Raw genomic sequence first — 14,916 nt, 5'->3', positions numbered from 1 at the left:
ACAAGACAAACACCCAGCTTCAATCCAGTTTTATTTCAGCAAAGCTATAAAGAACATATCTGACCTAACACACATTAGATGGGGCAAGGCTTAGGGTGTTGTAGAACAGTCTATCTGAGCAGAAGCATAATGTGATTTCACGCCTCAGAAACAGACGGTATTTACACTGTAGGTAGGGAGATGACTGACCACACTGTCAACCCACATTGCAGCATCGACTAAAGAAAAGAAAAGAAAAAAAAAGAAAAAAAGACAGGAGGCTTCGATGTGACTGCTGGGCAGTGATACAAACATTTGAAAAAAAAAAAAAAAAGCTTTATTCAGTGTTGTACAGTATAGGACACCAATACAGACTGAATCTCAGGAACAAGGCAGGATGGCAACTGCACTTTGCTGTGCATGCTTCATTGTGCATTCTATGGCTGAAAATGTAACACCCCCCATGTTCACCTGAGCCAGCTCTCACACCAAAACCACCCAGGGCTGTCACAGGCACAGGGCGGACAGCACAGCCATCCCAGGCCCTGAGCTGGGGGAGCAAAAGGGTCCAAACCATGATGACGTTTTGTAAGGCCTGTAGGCTAATACCTTCCACAGTCACATAAGATAACACCACAACTCCAGGATCCCTCAAGTTTTATTACTGCTCCAGGAATATGATACCCAGCCATTAACATGCAAGGCAAGGTAACATCCACTGGGCACAGGGGCTCTTCACTTCACAATGGTCACATTTTCTATTGCATCCATGGGCATGGATTATTTTACAAAAAGGCAGACACAAAGATACTCCATTGGATAAACTAATTGTGGTACTGGCAATTATTTACACACATCATTATGTATTCCTTTTCCCTTTTCCAGATATTACTGTACATATTTTACTTCACTATCTGTGCTGTTACCTTGTTGTGCAACTGAAAATCCAGCATCACATTTGACATTACTCCTTCTTTTTCTTCTACATCCTTTGATGAAAGAACAGCTAAAAGAATATGCCATTTTCACTAGCCTCAATTAGCCAGAAGGTGGTGCTAGGTGTAAAAATATTTCTCAGACACCAACACAATATTTATCCGACGAGCACAAGTCCCAGAATAGAATGAAGATATGCATATTCACCATAAACACACATCTAAGGGGATTCTGGAAGAGTTGCTTCTACTTTGTGCTGTTCTTCACAGTGCATTCTTGGTTCTGTTGAGTCAAACAGTGTGGAGAAATGTCGCAATGCCCCCATGTGGCTGCAGAGTGGGCAGTGAAACTGAGAGGGTGGGCACTGTGGCTGGCAGGAAGCTCATTGCCATACATAAACAAGAACAGTTATAATAAAATTAAAACAGTAACAAAACGTTATCTTTGCACAAATCAGGACAGTCTCTCCAGGTGACAGAAGGCTACAAGTCATGTACCAGTTATGAGACTGCTTTTAAGGGTAGTGTCTGACTTTCTCTGTCAAGACCATCTCTGATCTACTCTGACACTTCTCAGCTCTTCATTCACCTCACACGTACAGCACAGTACAACATACGATACTCACTCTCAGCTCAGCATGCATACAAACACATACACATTTACTAACCCACACAGAGAATAGCCAACATAAATAAAAGAAACACAAGTATAAAGTCTCCTCCCCACCAATGGCTCTGTTCAGTCAGTGTCAGTGACTAACCATGACTCTTAGATCTTTTCTGGTTACATAATTTTCACATACACAGTCTTTGCACCACAAACGGCTGCTTTGTTGACAGGAATTTCCCTAATTCTTTATGGGTGACTCTTAATTTCATGCCAGGACAGGCATCCTGTGCAGAATGGCCAGAAGTCTTTATTCAGGTGGGATTATCCTTTGCCTTTGTTAGTTTATACTGGCTATACCCAAGACACGCACACGCACTCACTCACACGCACTCACTCACACACACACACTCACACACACACACACACACACACACACACACAATTATGAGTCCTCATTCATCTCTTGGCTATCTGTCCTGGCGATCTTCCGTGGGGGTGCGGGGCTGTCACCCTCACCTTGCTCCTGTTCCCTTTTCTTTGCTGCATTCTGCGTGACAAAGGATTATACAGCAGTCAGTAAAGTCACACAGTTTCTCTTAAACAATAATCCAGCCACCAAAGTGCAAAGACTCAGGTAACTACTGTCAAGAAGGGAAGCCACAAGGGAAGCACATGCTCACCTTTTTGTCCCACTGCTGGTGGAGGTAACGCAGGAGGATGTTGGTTTTCTCTGTTACAATAACTATAGTGCAAACACAGTCAGCATATTAATGGCAAATTATGTTTCCAGCTCATCAGCTCAGAGCACAGTCTTCACAAAACAATGCCAGTTATTATTGGCGACAATTAAAGATATTTATTTATGGAATATTTACTATCTAATATGAAAGACTTTTCTCCAGCAGTTTTGACCTTGAGCTCTTAGCTGTGAGTTTGGTACTTACTCTGTTCGGAGGGGTATTCACGTGTTGGGAGGTACACTGAGGGCCTGCGATTCTGGAAAACAGGACACAGAGAGGTTACAAGTTACATTTGTAGATTCTTGTGTATTTTTTATGTAGAATTTAGTTCAGGGACAATCACAGCAATTTTGTTTCTATGTGATTTGTGAGCATTTTATCAATAAGAAATATTCATTAGGATTCATGATGACAGTCTGAAGAGATTCATTTCATCATAGGGTACTTACAGACGCTTTACAAACAGAGTCTGCATGAAACCTGCTGAAGTTGCTCTTATTGTAGACAGGGAGTCCTTTCAAGAAATCAGCCTGTGGGAAGACGGTGAGGTTATGATTACACCCCAGTGACTTTTTTTCACCCCGCATTTCATCTGAAACTAAACACTGCAAATCCCAAGACATCTGTCTGTCTGACTTGTACAAACATTCTGCCTAGTTCACCTGTGGCATTTCATAACAAGAGTCCCAATTATCAGTTGACAACAGATTTCTCACACACATGTTAGACAGGTGAAGGGTGGCGAAAATCACCGGTAAGAAGTCCTTCCGAATGACTGTAGATGCAGGATCCCAATCACTGAGTCAGTGCTGGGCGTTCCCTCTTTTTAACAACCCATGCACGCTAACGGGCCCGCTACTCTCCCGGTAACATCCTCGGCAAACCCCCAACTGGAGGTGAAGATATCGGATGTGCACAGCAGAGTGAGGAGCAAGTGCTTTCAAACGAGCCGGTCAGAGCTGAGCAGCTAAAAGCACAAAACGATGCCGGCTTGGCCTTGGTGAATGCCAACAGGAGGCAGGTGTGGCTAGCAGCTACTGTATCTGTTACCCACAGTTAGCTAGCTAGGTATTACCATATGGCCTCTGACAACTGTAGTGCAGCTTGGGGTAGCGTTAGTCTGGCGTATGTAGAATAATTACCTTCTCCATGATACTGCTGGAAATTTCCAACGTCAGAACGCCGACTTGGACTTGGGCTGGTGTGTCTGCTGGTGGTGATGGCAGGCAGTGTGAGTGTGTTACGATTAGCCGCGCTAGCTCACTGGCGAGTTCACCGACACAGCTGTCCTATCGCGTCCACTTGACGAAGAAAACAACGACCTTCACAGACGGATTCTTGTTTCCATTCTAGATCCCAGAGTCCATGAAAAGACGGTGCTGCACTCAGAAAAGAAGAACCCAAGTTGTCATTGCATGAGTTAGCAAAGCTAGTTACACAGGACTTCTTCTGCTAGCATGGCTGGGTGGTAGCGACGCTTCATTAGCCACGCCTCCTAGAGCACCTAATTGGCCTCCCGTTGCGCTCACGTGGTAGCAGCTTCCCGTGAGAGCCAATCATTAAAGAGAACAATTCTTAACCCCTCCCTAAAACATTGACTGCCTCGCTGCTCACTCATGATGTGCTTCATTATAAGAAACACCAAATAGCTACTGCATGGTATTTAGCGCTCACTTATACAACCATGACTTCAGTGCATGTATTTCTCACATAAACTAATATTTAGAGTCAAAGTCTTAGTATTCCCTAATTCACTGATATTTAGAAACACCTAAAAAAGGCACTGAGAGGCATCCTTGCAACATTAAACTTTTGGTTTAAAGCTGCAACAATGCTTCTGTCTTTTTTTTTTTTTTTGCAATGAATATACTCTTATTTGATGTTTTTTGATACCCAGGTATGTAATCTTTCCAGCTATCCCATTTGGCAACATACGCAGTATAGTATCATCAACATATAGTCTGTTTTATGACCATGGCAGCATGTCAAGATAAACTTTGAATTAACTTTAATTTGGAGAGAGACTAAATTATAATTGGCTCAGTGTGTGTGTTAGCTGGGTCCTGATGTCTGGGGTCTTCTCTCACCTCCCTGGCACCTACTTCCCAGACTCCTTACAAATAGTTACCTAGCAACAACAGCCATGGCAACTGCTGCATCACCACCTCAGATGCTGGAGAATGGCATCCTGATAACATGAAGAGTAGGTATTCTTTGCTAATGTGGAATATGCTTGCAAGGTAACTTGGGGGGATTTGTGTAACTTGTGTAAACAGATATTTTAAATATTCAAATTCAAAATAATTTGTAAAATGCTGCAGACTTAATAAATGAGAAAAAGTTGTCCTGCACATGTTTTTTGAGGCCTCAGTGGAGGTCAGGTCATCCAAAGTTTTTTGTGCAAAGACTGTAAGTGTTAACATTCCACAAACTCTGGACACATCTCAGCTCATTAGATTTTACACATGTACACACAGCACTATGAGAGCCAATAAAATAATTGGGCATCGATTAATTAACCACACCAATAATAATTATGATAGCCTCGAACTTGCACTATCTGGACAACCATTTGATAATATTCTGTCATTATTTGAACAGGTTTAGGCATGAGTGAACAACAATTCACGAGTTGCTATTTAAAAGAATCTCCTGGGTTACAATTCACTGGGCTACTTTTACCTCACTGGTAATAAAAGGTTTATATTTACGTGTTTGTTTGTTTGTTTGTTTGTTTTTAAATACTGGGTACAGAAGTTGTTTTTTGTCTTTAAGAATACATCCACTGGTTGTCTCGCGTCACATAGCAGCAGGGGGCAGCTCCTCACATCCGCAAACCGAACCAGGACGTTCCGCTGGTTCAGTCGCATCCACAGCTGATGGGTTAAAAACGCCCTGACATCCACCTGAGCTCACCGGCGGCTCCTGGCGCACCGTCACCAACATGCCAACATGGACCCGGAGAGCTGCAGCACGCACACGTTTGGATCCATTTCTGAACCACAGGCAGATATGCTGTCAGTAGGCTGACACTGTCCGCCATGTGGAGGCTACCTACACGACAACAGAAGCCAGATAAATTAGATTATTGGATTGACTGCAACAGATTATAGCTCTCCTACTTCCTCGATGGTTCATAAGAAAAACACATCAATCTGATCATATTTCACGCCGAGTTTTCGGTAAAATAAAGGTAAGTGGTTTTCTTTGCTGCTGCATATTTCTGTTTTTACTTTATTTATATCCCTTTATCAGGGTTTATGCTGCAGGTTATTGGCAACAGACAAGAAGTAGGTCGCTGCACATCAAGTTGCGTTGCAGCTGCCCAGGACGAACGGTTTACTGAGTGTTATGAAATTATGAAATTACATTTTATTTGGCTGTAGAGGAGACCACAGGGGGGAACATTCTGGCACCCGCCTGCTTTGCTGCATCAGACGGCTGTGAGTGGCCCGTTCACCTCTCTTTATTGTTATTAGTGAATAGATGGTGAATAGATGGAAGTGAAGCGCTTTCATTCGTCCCTGTCTGAGCAGTTGTTTTTCTTATTAGTCGAACTGCTATGACGCTCTGTGACATGAATCCGCGAGCTTGATGTTTTTGCTGAGTGGTCACTGTAATGGTTCAGTTTGAAGAACTGAATTTGCTGAGTACTGGCTCTAGTCACTCTCTAAAGTGTTTCTAATCGACGTATGGGTCAGTGCTGTTTGATTTCTCTCATTCAAAGTTATTGAGTTTCTCTGTAGACAGTAATGGCACATTTGTCTTAAGGTGTGTAATATGCAGCACTATAATGCAGTTCCTTCCATCTCTCCATGCACAAGTCCTTAATAAATGCAGAGTTTCAAAGATAGATAGACCTGGACAGCACTATAAAGTGTGGCATACAACAGTAAGCAAGTCCCAGGATCAGGATTCAGTGTTTGGTGGCACATTAGTCTAACAAGCAGTGTCTATCAACAGTGAACCTTCTGTGGTTGTTTTTAATCTCCATGACAGTCTCTGCTCTTCTCTTGGCACCAGTCCACATTGAGAATGTGTCTGACCTGCGTGAATCGTTATATAACAGCCTCCTGCAGCCTCTGACAACAGAGGTCTTGTACAGTAGTGACTACATGAGGAATCAAGCTCACTGCAGTGTTTCATCATACAGTACCATGTCCAAAGGGAAGACGTCGAGCAAAGTGAGGCAAACAAGAATGAAACACGGCATTAGGATTTTATTGAGGAGGACAGTACTTTCTCTACATAACATCTCTCTCCAAGCAATCAGTGAGGGAGGCAGTGTTTTGGCTGACAATTGGGGTCCATCCATCCATCCATTTTCTATGCCGCTTATCCCTTTCGGGGTCGCGGGGGGGCCGGAGCCTATCTCGGCTGTCAACGGGCGAGAGGCGGGGTACACCCTGAATCGGTCGCCAGCCGATCGCAGGATAATTGGGGTGTAAAAGTGAAATAGCTGCCCTTGCCTTTTCCCTCATTACCGTCATGAATTGCCCATTAACAAGGCCATTAACACCTGACTTCTCCAGTGGCCAACAGAGGAAACAGTGCTAGTATTGGGCTGGTGTACACTAAGTCTGATTTTGTGTCACTTTGAATGAACTGAATGAAGTACGATATGCAATACATGCGAGAACGGAATCAACACGCACTTGCCTCATGCAGGATGTAGGCTGTTCCTGCAGTTTAAGACACAGTTTGGACTGATTTTATGACTATGTTGAGAAGTCTTTAGCTCAGTTATATTCACTGATGTTTTCCGTCAAGCATGTCTTCTAATGTTCTGTCCTTATGAAAAACCAAACACCATCTGTCCTCTACTCATTGAATTATATATGCAGGCTATGACAAGGGGACACAGCAATGAAAAAGAGGCAGAGGATTTTTCCACACAACACTACGTCTGTGTCTGGTTACTAGCACAAAGCAATAGTGTATTTTGATGGTGATTGTAATATCTGAGGTGGATGATGGGAATCAGGCCATTTAAAAGAGGGCCATGGTGGAGGAATGGATTTTTCTTTTTATGTGTAAAGTCCCTGCTCAGACTGCTCCCCCCGCGACCCGGCCCCAGATGAAGTGGAAGATGGATGTGTAAAGGCAGAAAGTTTTTTTGGATTGGTTTAAGGTTTAGTAAAAGATGCATCTAGTGTCAATGTTTAAGGATAATAAGAAACTAACTGTTGTGCCTGTGCCTGGATAACGGATGCCTTTTGATGTGAGAATATTATTAGAGGTGAATGTCTCCCTGAGTGATGTCAAAATGGCCTGCTCAGCCTCCTCCAGTCAGCTCACACACAGCACTGTACAGCACTGCTGTTTGGATAAAGGATGTGCGGGTATAAGCAGAAAGGGCATGAGGATAGCCAGCAAAGCAGGAATGCTGTTTATATTGTGTCCATAATCCTCAGATGAAAAGCGCTAGCTGGTGGGTTGCTAGCAGGGAAAAAGATTCAACAAACCACAAAGAGGGGTAAGATTGTTTCCATGCAGTCTCACTGTTTGCACGTAGAGAAGAGACAGACAGATTGTGTTTGTGTGGACTTAGACAGAGAGACAGAGTGAATAATCCCCTCTAGCAGGGAGGGGAGCAGCAGGACGGTAGGTTAATACCACCGGCAGCAGTATATACTGTACCTGCAGTGTGTATGAGACATGCATTATACATAGTGTCATTCATTCTTTGGATATTTACGTCTCTGATGGCAAATTTTTCACACTGTTTCAAAATGGTGATGTAGGTGGTTGGGATATGGATTAATTACTAAATCCTTACTTTTTGATGTGCGCATTTACCATTTCTCCACATTATCATAACATGAGGACTGCCATAGCTTTGATCATTTGAATGCGTGCATGAGTGTGTTAAACTGCTTGTGTTGTCGATTTGAGCGCACTTTACACCAACATAATAACTAACATAATAATCGAACTCTCCTGTATTCCTTAATATGACTCAAGAAGCATACCTGGCCATACTGAAAACAAGTGTTATTAATTAATGTAGGTTGTGTTGTGGTGGTGTCTGGCAGTATGGAAGCGTATGCTGGCGCAGTGATCACATGGTGGACAGCTTTAACCCAGGGAGCTATTACTGTCCCCGTCTATTAATACCCCCAAAGTCTGCACTGAGGGAAGATGCTGCTCAGTTACGTCTGACAGAAAGTCTCAAGGGTTTGAGTTGTAATTAGATGCCAGATTGTAAGGGCACAAGAACTTGTTTACTGTACCTGTTTGAATGGTGCACCTAAGGTTCCCAGAAGCTTGTTTGATGTAGAGACTTAAAGTAGTTCTGGAGTTAAATAAGAATTAAGACGTGTTTCTTAAAAATGGTATAATGTAGTACAGCAATAGAGTGATAGAGCGATTCTTGGGCAGATGTTTATACTCATATGACAACAATATAAATGATATTGTTTTTAAAATAATTGCATGTAATAGACATACAGTACATGTGCATCTCTTCAGATCCGAGGCAGAAATCCACTTACAAATCTCACCGGCCGTGCTATCAAAGAATTCCAATACAAATAAGATAAATTAAAAATGTTATTGTCAGATTCTATCGCCTGGTTATTGTTTTGCATTAACACACATACATTATGCTGTATATTGCTGATGCTTTTTTAACTACACTTTTTAATAGATTGTGTGTTTGGTGTTTGATGTAATACATTCGAAGATCACAATATTAAATAGATACATTTTGATATTTTTATGTTTGTGATAAGCTAGTATTGGCCAGTAATAACAGACCTTAGATATATCTGGTAGTGGGCTCCAATAGACAGAAGCCTCACTTAACCACTGAAAGATGTTAACGGGTTGAGGGTGTTAATGCATTAAAACCCGATTCAAAGTTGATAAATATAATTCTTCTAGATTGTTAAGCTTCACTTCAAAATATTTTACAAGTTTTTGCTGTCCTTGTAGTTTAGATTGCATTAAAGGAGCAATGTGTCCAGAATTTCAGTTTAAAATGTTCAGAAAATGAGCTGACATTATCAGCATAATTTGAAGAAGTAACAGTTGATAAATACATAGATGTCTTTGTATTGTGCTGCAGAGATCCACTGAAGATAGCATGCTAACCTGCTAGCTGTGGCCTGTCCTGTCTCGTAATACCACTTTGCACCTGAAGAGACAGTCTGATAGTATAGCCCACTGTAGTTTGAGCAGGGAGATGTGTGTCAGTTTGCTATGTTTCACAAGCTCCTTTAGCTTTTTCAGTCTAATAAATCCATCCATCCATTATCTATACCGCCTATCCCTTTCGGGGTTGCGGGGGGCTGGAGCCTATCCCAGCTACAATGGGCGAGAGGCGGGGTACACCCTTAACCGGTCGCCAGCCGATTGCAGGGCCACATGCAAGGACAAAGTCTAATAAATAAACAAAATAAATTCACAAAATATCATGAAAGGAAATATTCTCAATATTCATTATTAAACACAAAAATGTAACAGTACACTCTCTGAATTTGAGTTTCTCTCTTTTACCAAACTAAGCTTAAGCTTAACTGCCTTAAATTAACACTGAAATTTGAGTGGAACAAAATAATACTAATACATTATTATATATATATTATATAATAATAATACAGACCTTCTTCTCTTTCCACTGTTAGAATAATCAACTCTGGTTTGGTTCTCCAGCTTAGATGTGAAATATGTCAGCTCTAGACACTGCTTTTCCACACTGGTGATGACCAGCCTTCATCTCGCTGCTATCATGCCTGCTATCAGCAGCTAGTAGCTACAGCCATAGATAGATACAGCAAAGGGTATAGTGAGCAGCAATTGGTGGTTACTGTGGCGATATACTGGCCCCTATTTGTTTGGAGCAACCTTCCACAGGTGGCCAATTCATACTTATTGTTCCTTTAAGTTAAATAGAGTACTTGCTTTTAAACATGGTCCCTTTTATAATTTATGTGCCTTTGGTTTACGTTCATGATTTATGTGTGTTTTTATATGTATGTATCCCCTACAGACTGGCAGCCATGCTGACCAGCTTTATGGAGGGTCTTCTCTGCTGCTTGAACTCAAAGTCGGCCAATGCTGTGGTTCCTGTAGAGACTTCAGAAGCAGCTGATGGCTACGAGTTTGTGGAGGTGAAACCAGGACGCGTCCTGCGGGTTCGACATATCATCCCTGACAGGCCAGTGGTGGAGGAACCCACTGGGCAGGGGGGGAGTGTCAGCTGCAAGCGAAAGATCACAGTGTATCGTAATGGACAGCTGTTCATTGAGAACTTGGGTGACAGGGCGAGTGCAGAGCTGAAAAACTGCCAGAATGGAGATACAGAGCCAAACAGCACTGTAGAAGTAGAACTGACAGACTGTAACTCATCGACGCCTGTCAGCATCCCTGAGACCAGGTCGGAGTCCATCACAGCTGTTAAAGATGGGACATCTGAAACAGGAGCAGTAGGAGATGCACCTGCTGCTGGACAGACTGACCAATCGCAGCAGCCCAGGAAGCGCAGACGGAAGCCCAAGCGCAGCGTGGTGATCGACTGTGAGAGGAAGATATCGGCCTGTAAAGGGACCCATCAAGACGTGGCTCTGTTCTTCATCCATGGAGTGGGAGGCTCACTGGACATCTGGGGAAGCCAGCTGGACTTCTTTTCCAAGCTGGGCTATGAGGTGATCGCCATGGACCTGGCAGGTCATGGAGCCAGCTCAGCGCCACAGATAGCTGCTGCATACACTTTCTATGCCCTGGCTGAGGATATGAGACTCATCTTCAAGAGATATGCACGCAAGAGGAATATTCTCATAGGACATTCTTATGGGTAAATATAAAAACATTACACACATTTGAATTGCTGGCCTTATCATTAAGAAGCACAAGAAGCCCAGACATGCAGTGTGAGCATGTCAGAGTTTCTTATTTTATACAGTATTGTGTGATTACATCAAGTACAGCAGTGTTGATATAGTTTGATAATGTTGAAATAATCAGTCATTTAATCAAGCTCCAGCAAGTTTGATAATTGTTCTCATTTAACTGGCACCGGCATCTCAAGTGCTCCTGAATTTGCTGCTTTTTCAGTTTTATATGATTGTGTGTATACTGTCTTCAAGTGAAAGTATGTAAGGTTTAGAAGAAGAAATAACACAATCTCCCTCTTACAAATGAAAAGCTGCACTGAAAAGCAACTTTGCCCGTTCCAGTACATTCAGTGTTTTTACCTTTACAGCTAATCTTGATCTGGTGTGATCAGTACCTTATGGTGGCTAATGTTAGCTCGTGTTAGCAAACATTGCATATTGCTGTGTAACTGATACACTGTGATTTGGCATTTTTGCCATTGTCTCATAAATGCCACATGTAGCCACAGTGATTCATTTAACTAAAGTTACATAATGTTGCCTATGGATTTGGGCAGTTGGGCAAAACAAAGAGGTAAGAAGTGACTTTAGGCTTTGGGAGGTAGTGATGGGTATTTTTCACAAATTTCTGAATTCTATACAGTCGTAACAATCTGTTGAGTAGTGTGATCAGTAATTAACAGAGTTGTTTATTTTACTGTTGCAACTGTTCAATATTATAGTGCTAGAGTGCTTTGATTTCTTGTGATGAATAAGTCTCTGCTTTATATTCTCCAAATGCTTGTATGCTAAGATCTATATATTCTTACTAAAAGGTGAAAAAAAACAAAAAAAAAAAAACCACACTTACCCTGATTCTTCTTGCCTGTCCTGTAACCGGCCTTCTGATCCACTTGTCTAGTGTCTCCTTCTGCACCTTCCTGGCCCACGAGTATCCAGAGCAGATCCACAAGATGGTGATGATCAACGGAGGTGGTCCCACAGCTCTGGAGCCCAGCCTCTGCTCCATCTTCAACCTGCCCACCTGTGTGCTTCACTGCCTCTCCCCGCTGTTGGCCTGGAGCTTTCTCAAGTAAGACAGACAGCAGCACAGCAGCAACGCAGACGAAAATGTCGTTTTTGGTTGATTTGTCTACAATTAGTGAACAACACAAAAAGCTACACTACAGACAATTTTACCATGCCAAATAATTATTATGCATTTTGCACAATTGTTCATGGATTAACATTTATTTAGAAGTGATGAAAATGTATATTCCCATTTGGTGCTCAGAAACCAACAAACTCAATGATCATGATAAACATGTCAGAATACAGTGAAGTAAAATATGTGAAAGCTCATCTGATGGGGAGGGGCTGACAGCATGACTGTGTCCTGTCCATCAGTCCAAACATCTGATCTGTAACTTACTGAGCAGCACACCAAATGAACAAGAACTGTTTCAACCACACATTCATTTTAATGGCAAGTATGATATTTATGCAAATTCTGCCTTCATGTGACACTGTGTGTGTTCATGTCACCCACAGTTTAATGTCATCAGAATCCTTTCCTTTTTAAGCCATTTGTAATTCAGATAAATCTCCCCTGCTCTGCTCCCCACAGGGCTGGCTTTGCTCGGCAAGGTGCCAAGGAGAAGCAGCTGCTGAAGGACAACAACGCCTTCAACGTGTCGTCCTTTGTGCTGCGCGCCATGATGAGCGGGCAGTACTGGCCTGAGGGGGACGAGGTCTACCACGCTGAGCTCACAGTGCCCATCCTGCTGGTTCATGGCATGCACGACAGGTTTGTCCCCGTTGAAGAGGACCAGCGTATGGCAGAGGTGAGTGGGCCTCTTCAGCCACCAAACCCCAGAGTCAAATTGGAAAAATGGACCCCAATAAAGACACTGCTGTCATAGTGCGTTTTAGTTTTCATCCAATAATCAAATGATCCATTCATCATCATCATCAGGCTCTCTGGAAGGAAGAGCATTTGAAAAAGCAGATCTTAAAGTGGCTAAAGTCACCTTTCTCTGTAGTTTCTCTCAGCTTTATGGAGCATTTAGCATCTGTTGAATCAGTTTTTTAGTTTTATGGCCCATTCTGGATTACTCTCACTGCTCTTACCAGCTGTTCAATAACCAAGCGGTGATAAACCTAATGTACGCTGCCTGCCCAGCACCAAACAGCAGACAACTTCAGCAACTATTTGGTGAGCACAGTGGAGCATTTAGTTGCTAAAGAGTCTGATATTTCCCTCATGGGTTGGTGGAGACCAAAACTAGGCTAAAAGAAGAGCAATTGTTGGTCAGAAACAAGATTCAAAATAAATGCTAATATTCCTCTATGTCTGTTGGATGTGGAAATAGGCAAATGTTTGCTAACAAGTTCACCATAAAACAACTTGAGAAGTGATTGACTGATCATTAAAAAAGATGCGGGCCATAACTCTGCAACCAACCAGTGCCTTGGCACAGAGTATTAAATGACAGTATTTTGTTGATTCCAAAATCTAACTTCCTTTATTGTTCTTTAAACTACCTGTCAGATCCTTCTCATGGCCTTCCTGAAGGTTCTGGAGGACGGCAGTCACATGATCATGATGGAGTGTCCTGAGGCTGTCAACACTCTCCTGCATGAGTTCTTTCTCTGGGAGCCGGCCACCGTTCAACCACCAAAGAAAGAGTCCAAAACACGTCCAGAGACTGCCAAAGCCCAATCTGACAACACCAAGGCTGCATCTGACCCTTCCAAGGTCCGACCTGCAACTGCTAGGCAGGCCTCGTCCAACGGCGGCACAGAGAAGCAGCCAGGCAGCAAGGACAAGAAATGACTGAAGATTAAAGCTGAAGCTTCAGGTGGTTGATGCAACGTGTCGCAGCTGGCCATGCACTTTGTGGGTCCTGATAATCTGAGCTGGGTTTTAGCTGTTTAACCCGATGCTGAGACAGAAGAGCCAGTTTATCTGAAATAGTCCAGCTAAAGGCTGGAAGAGTGAAGGTGTGACCCCATGCAGGGAATTCAGTTTTATTTAAGTTATGTCAGCGGCTGGGCTGAAGGACAGAGGACAAAGAGCTCTAATACTGGATGCTGGAGGTCCATTCTTCACCTTACAGCTCCCTCTCATCAACATACAGCGGGGAAGATATAGCTGTGCCTTGAAGTGGAGGGTGGTGATGATGCCATTTTAGGTGGAGCAAGAGACGGAAACTGTAACATACAGCCATGAAGGCGAGATTAACAGTATTGTCAGTATTGACGTTTCCGGACAAATCAGAAAATGTTGCTTGCCATACTGACAGCTACATTTTAGAAAGGATAACACTTGATTGCCTGGTCTGACTTTTGCCATTCCTCAAATAAAAAAATGAACATGCTCCTGGTTGACTATCTGTTGTCCTGCATAAAGCAGCAACAGAGTCTGAACCTTATGGAAACTAGTGAGATGGTAAAGTAGCCGAATGTATTAGTTGAAGTTTAGTATCAAATCCTAAACCAACTGTGTGAAATGTCTATCTGTGTACATGTTGAGGAATGTTACGTAGCTATATTTTTCTATTACACATAATGATGCATTTCGGACCTCTTGAAGAGGTAAGGTGGGAATACGTTTCTTGATTAAAAATCAATATTTAGTATTTTTTGACAATTTCCTTGTTCTTTGAAACCTCCAAGAGGTAAACCAGAATATTATTTTTACACAATGCATGAAAAGTTCACAAGCTTAGAATCAGCCTCACCTGCTACTCACCTAGTTATGCGATTTAAGTGGCTGCCTCTACTGTTTTGAGAATGACTGAATTGTGACATGTGAAGCTGATGCTGGTAATTTT

The 14,916-nt window shown here is 42.6% G+C and overlaps 2 protein-coding genes across 2 annotated transcripts; one reads left to right on the top strand and one right to left on the bottom strand.

Annotated features, from left to right (window-relative positions):
* Positions 1–12: 12 nt before the first annotated feature.
* dda1 (DET1 and DDB1 associated 1) lies at positions 13–3,745 on the bottom strand. The gene is made up of 5 exons (XM_070961735.1): positions 3,407–3,745; positions 2,714–2,794; positions 2,469–2,520; positions 2,205–2,266; positions 13–2,071 (listed from the first exon to the last, which is right to left on the bottom strand). Exons 1-5 carry the CDS (start codon positions 3,413–3,415, stop codon positions 1,967–1,969), a joined length of 309 nt encoding a protein of 102 aa, XP_070817836.1. The 5' UTR covers positions 3,416–3,745; the 3' UTR covers positions 13–1,966.
* A 1,337-nt stretch (positions 3,746–5,082) lies between these two features.
* Positions 5,083–14,455, top strand: abhd8b (abhydrolase domain containing 8b). Its single transcript, XM_070960704.1, has 5 exons — positions 5,083–5,457; positions 10,258–11,061; positions 12,003–12,173; positions 12,708–12,924; positions 13,632–14,455. Exons 2-5 carry the CDS (start codon positions 10,268–10,270, stop codon positions 13,914–13,916), a joined length of 1,467 nt encoding a protein of 488 aa, XP_070816805.1. The 5' UTR covers positions 5,083–5,457; positions 10,258–10,267; the 3' UTR covers positions 13,917–14,455.
* Positions 14,456–14,916: the final 461 nt, after the last annotated feature.

This window comes from Chaetodon trifascialis, chromosome 4 (assembly GCF_039877785.1).
Source record: "Chaetodon trifascialis isolate fChaTrf1 chromosome 4, fChaTrf1.hap1, whole genome shotgun sequence".
NCBI classification, from domain to species: Eukaryota; Metazoa; Chordata; class Actinopteri; order Chaetodontiformes; family Chaetodontidae; genus Chaetodon; species Chaetodon trifascialis.
Note: the sequence above shows the minus strand (reverse complement) of the source record. Positions and strands in the feature narration are given on the sequence as shown.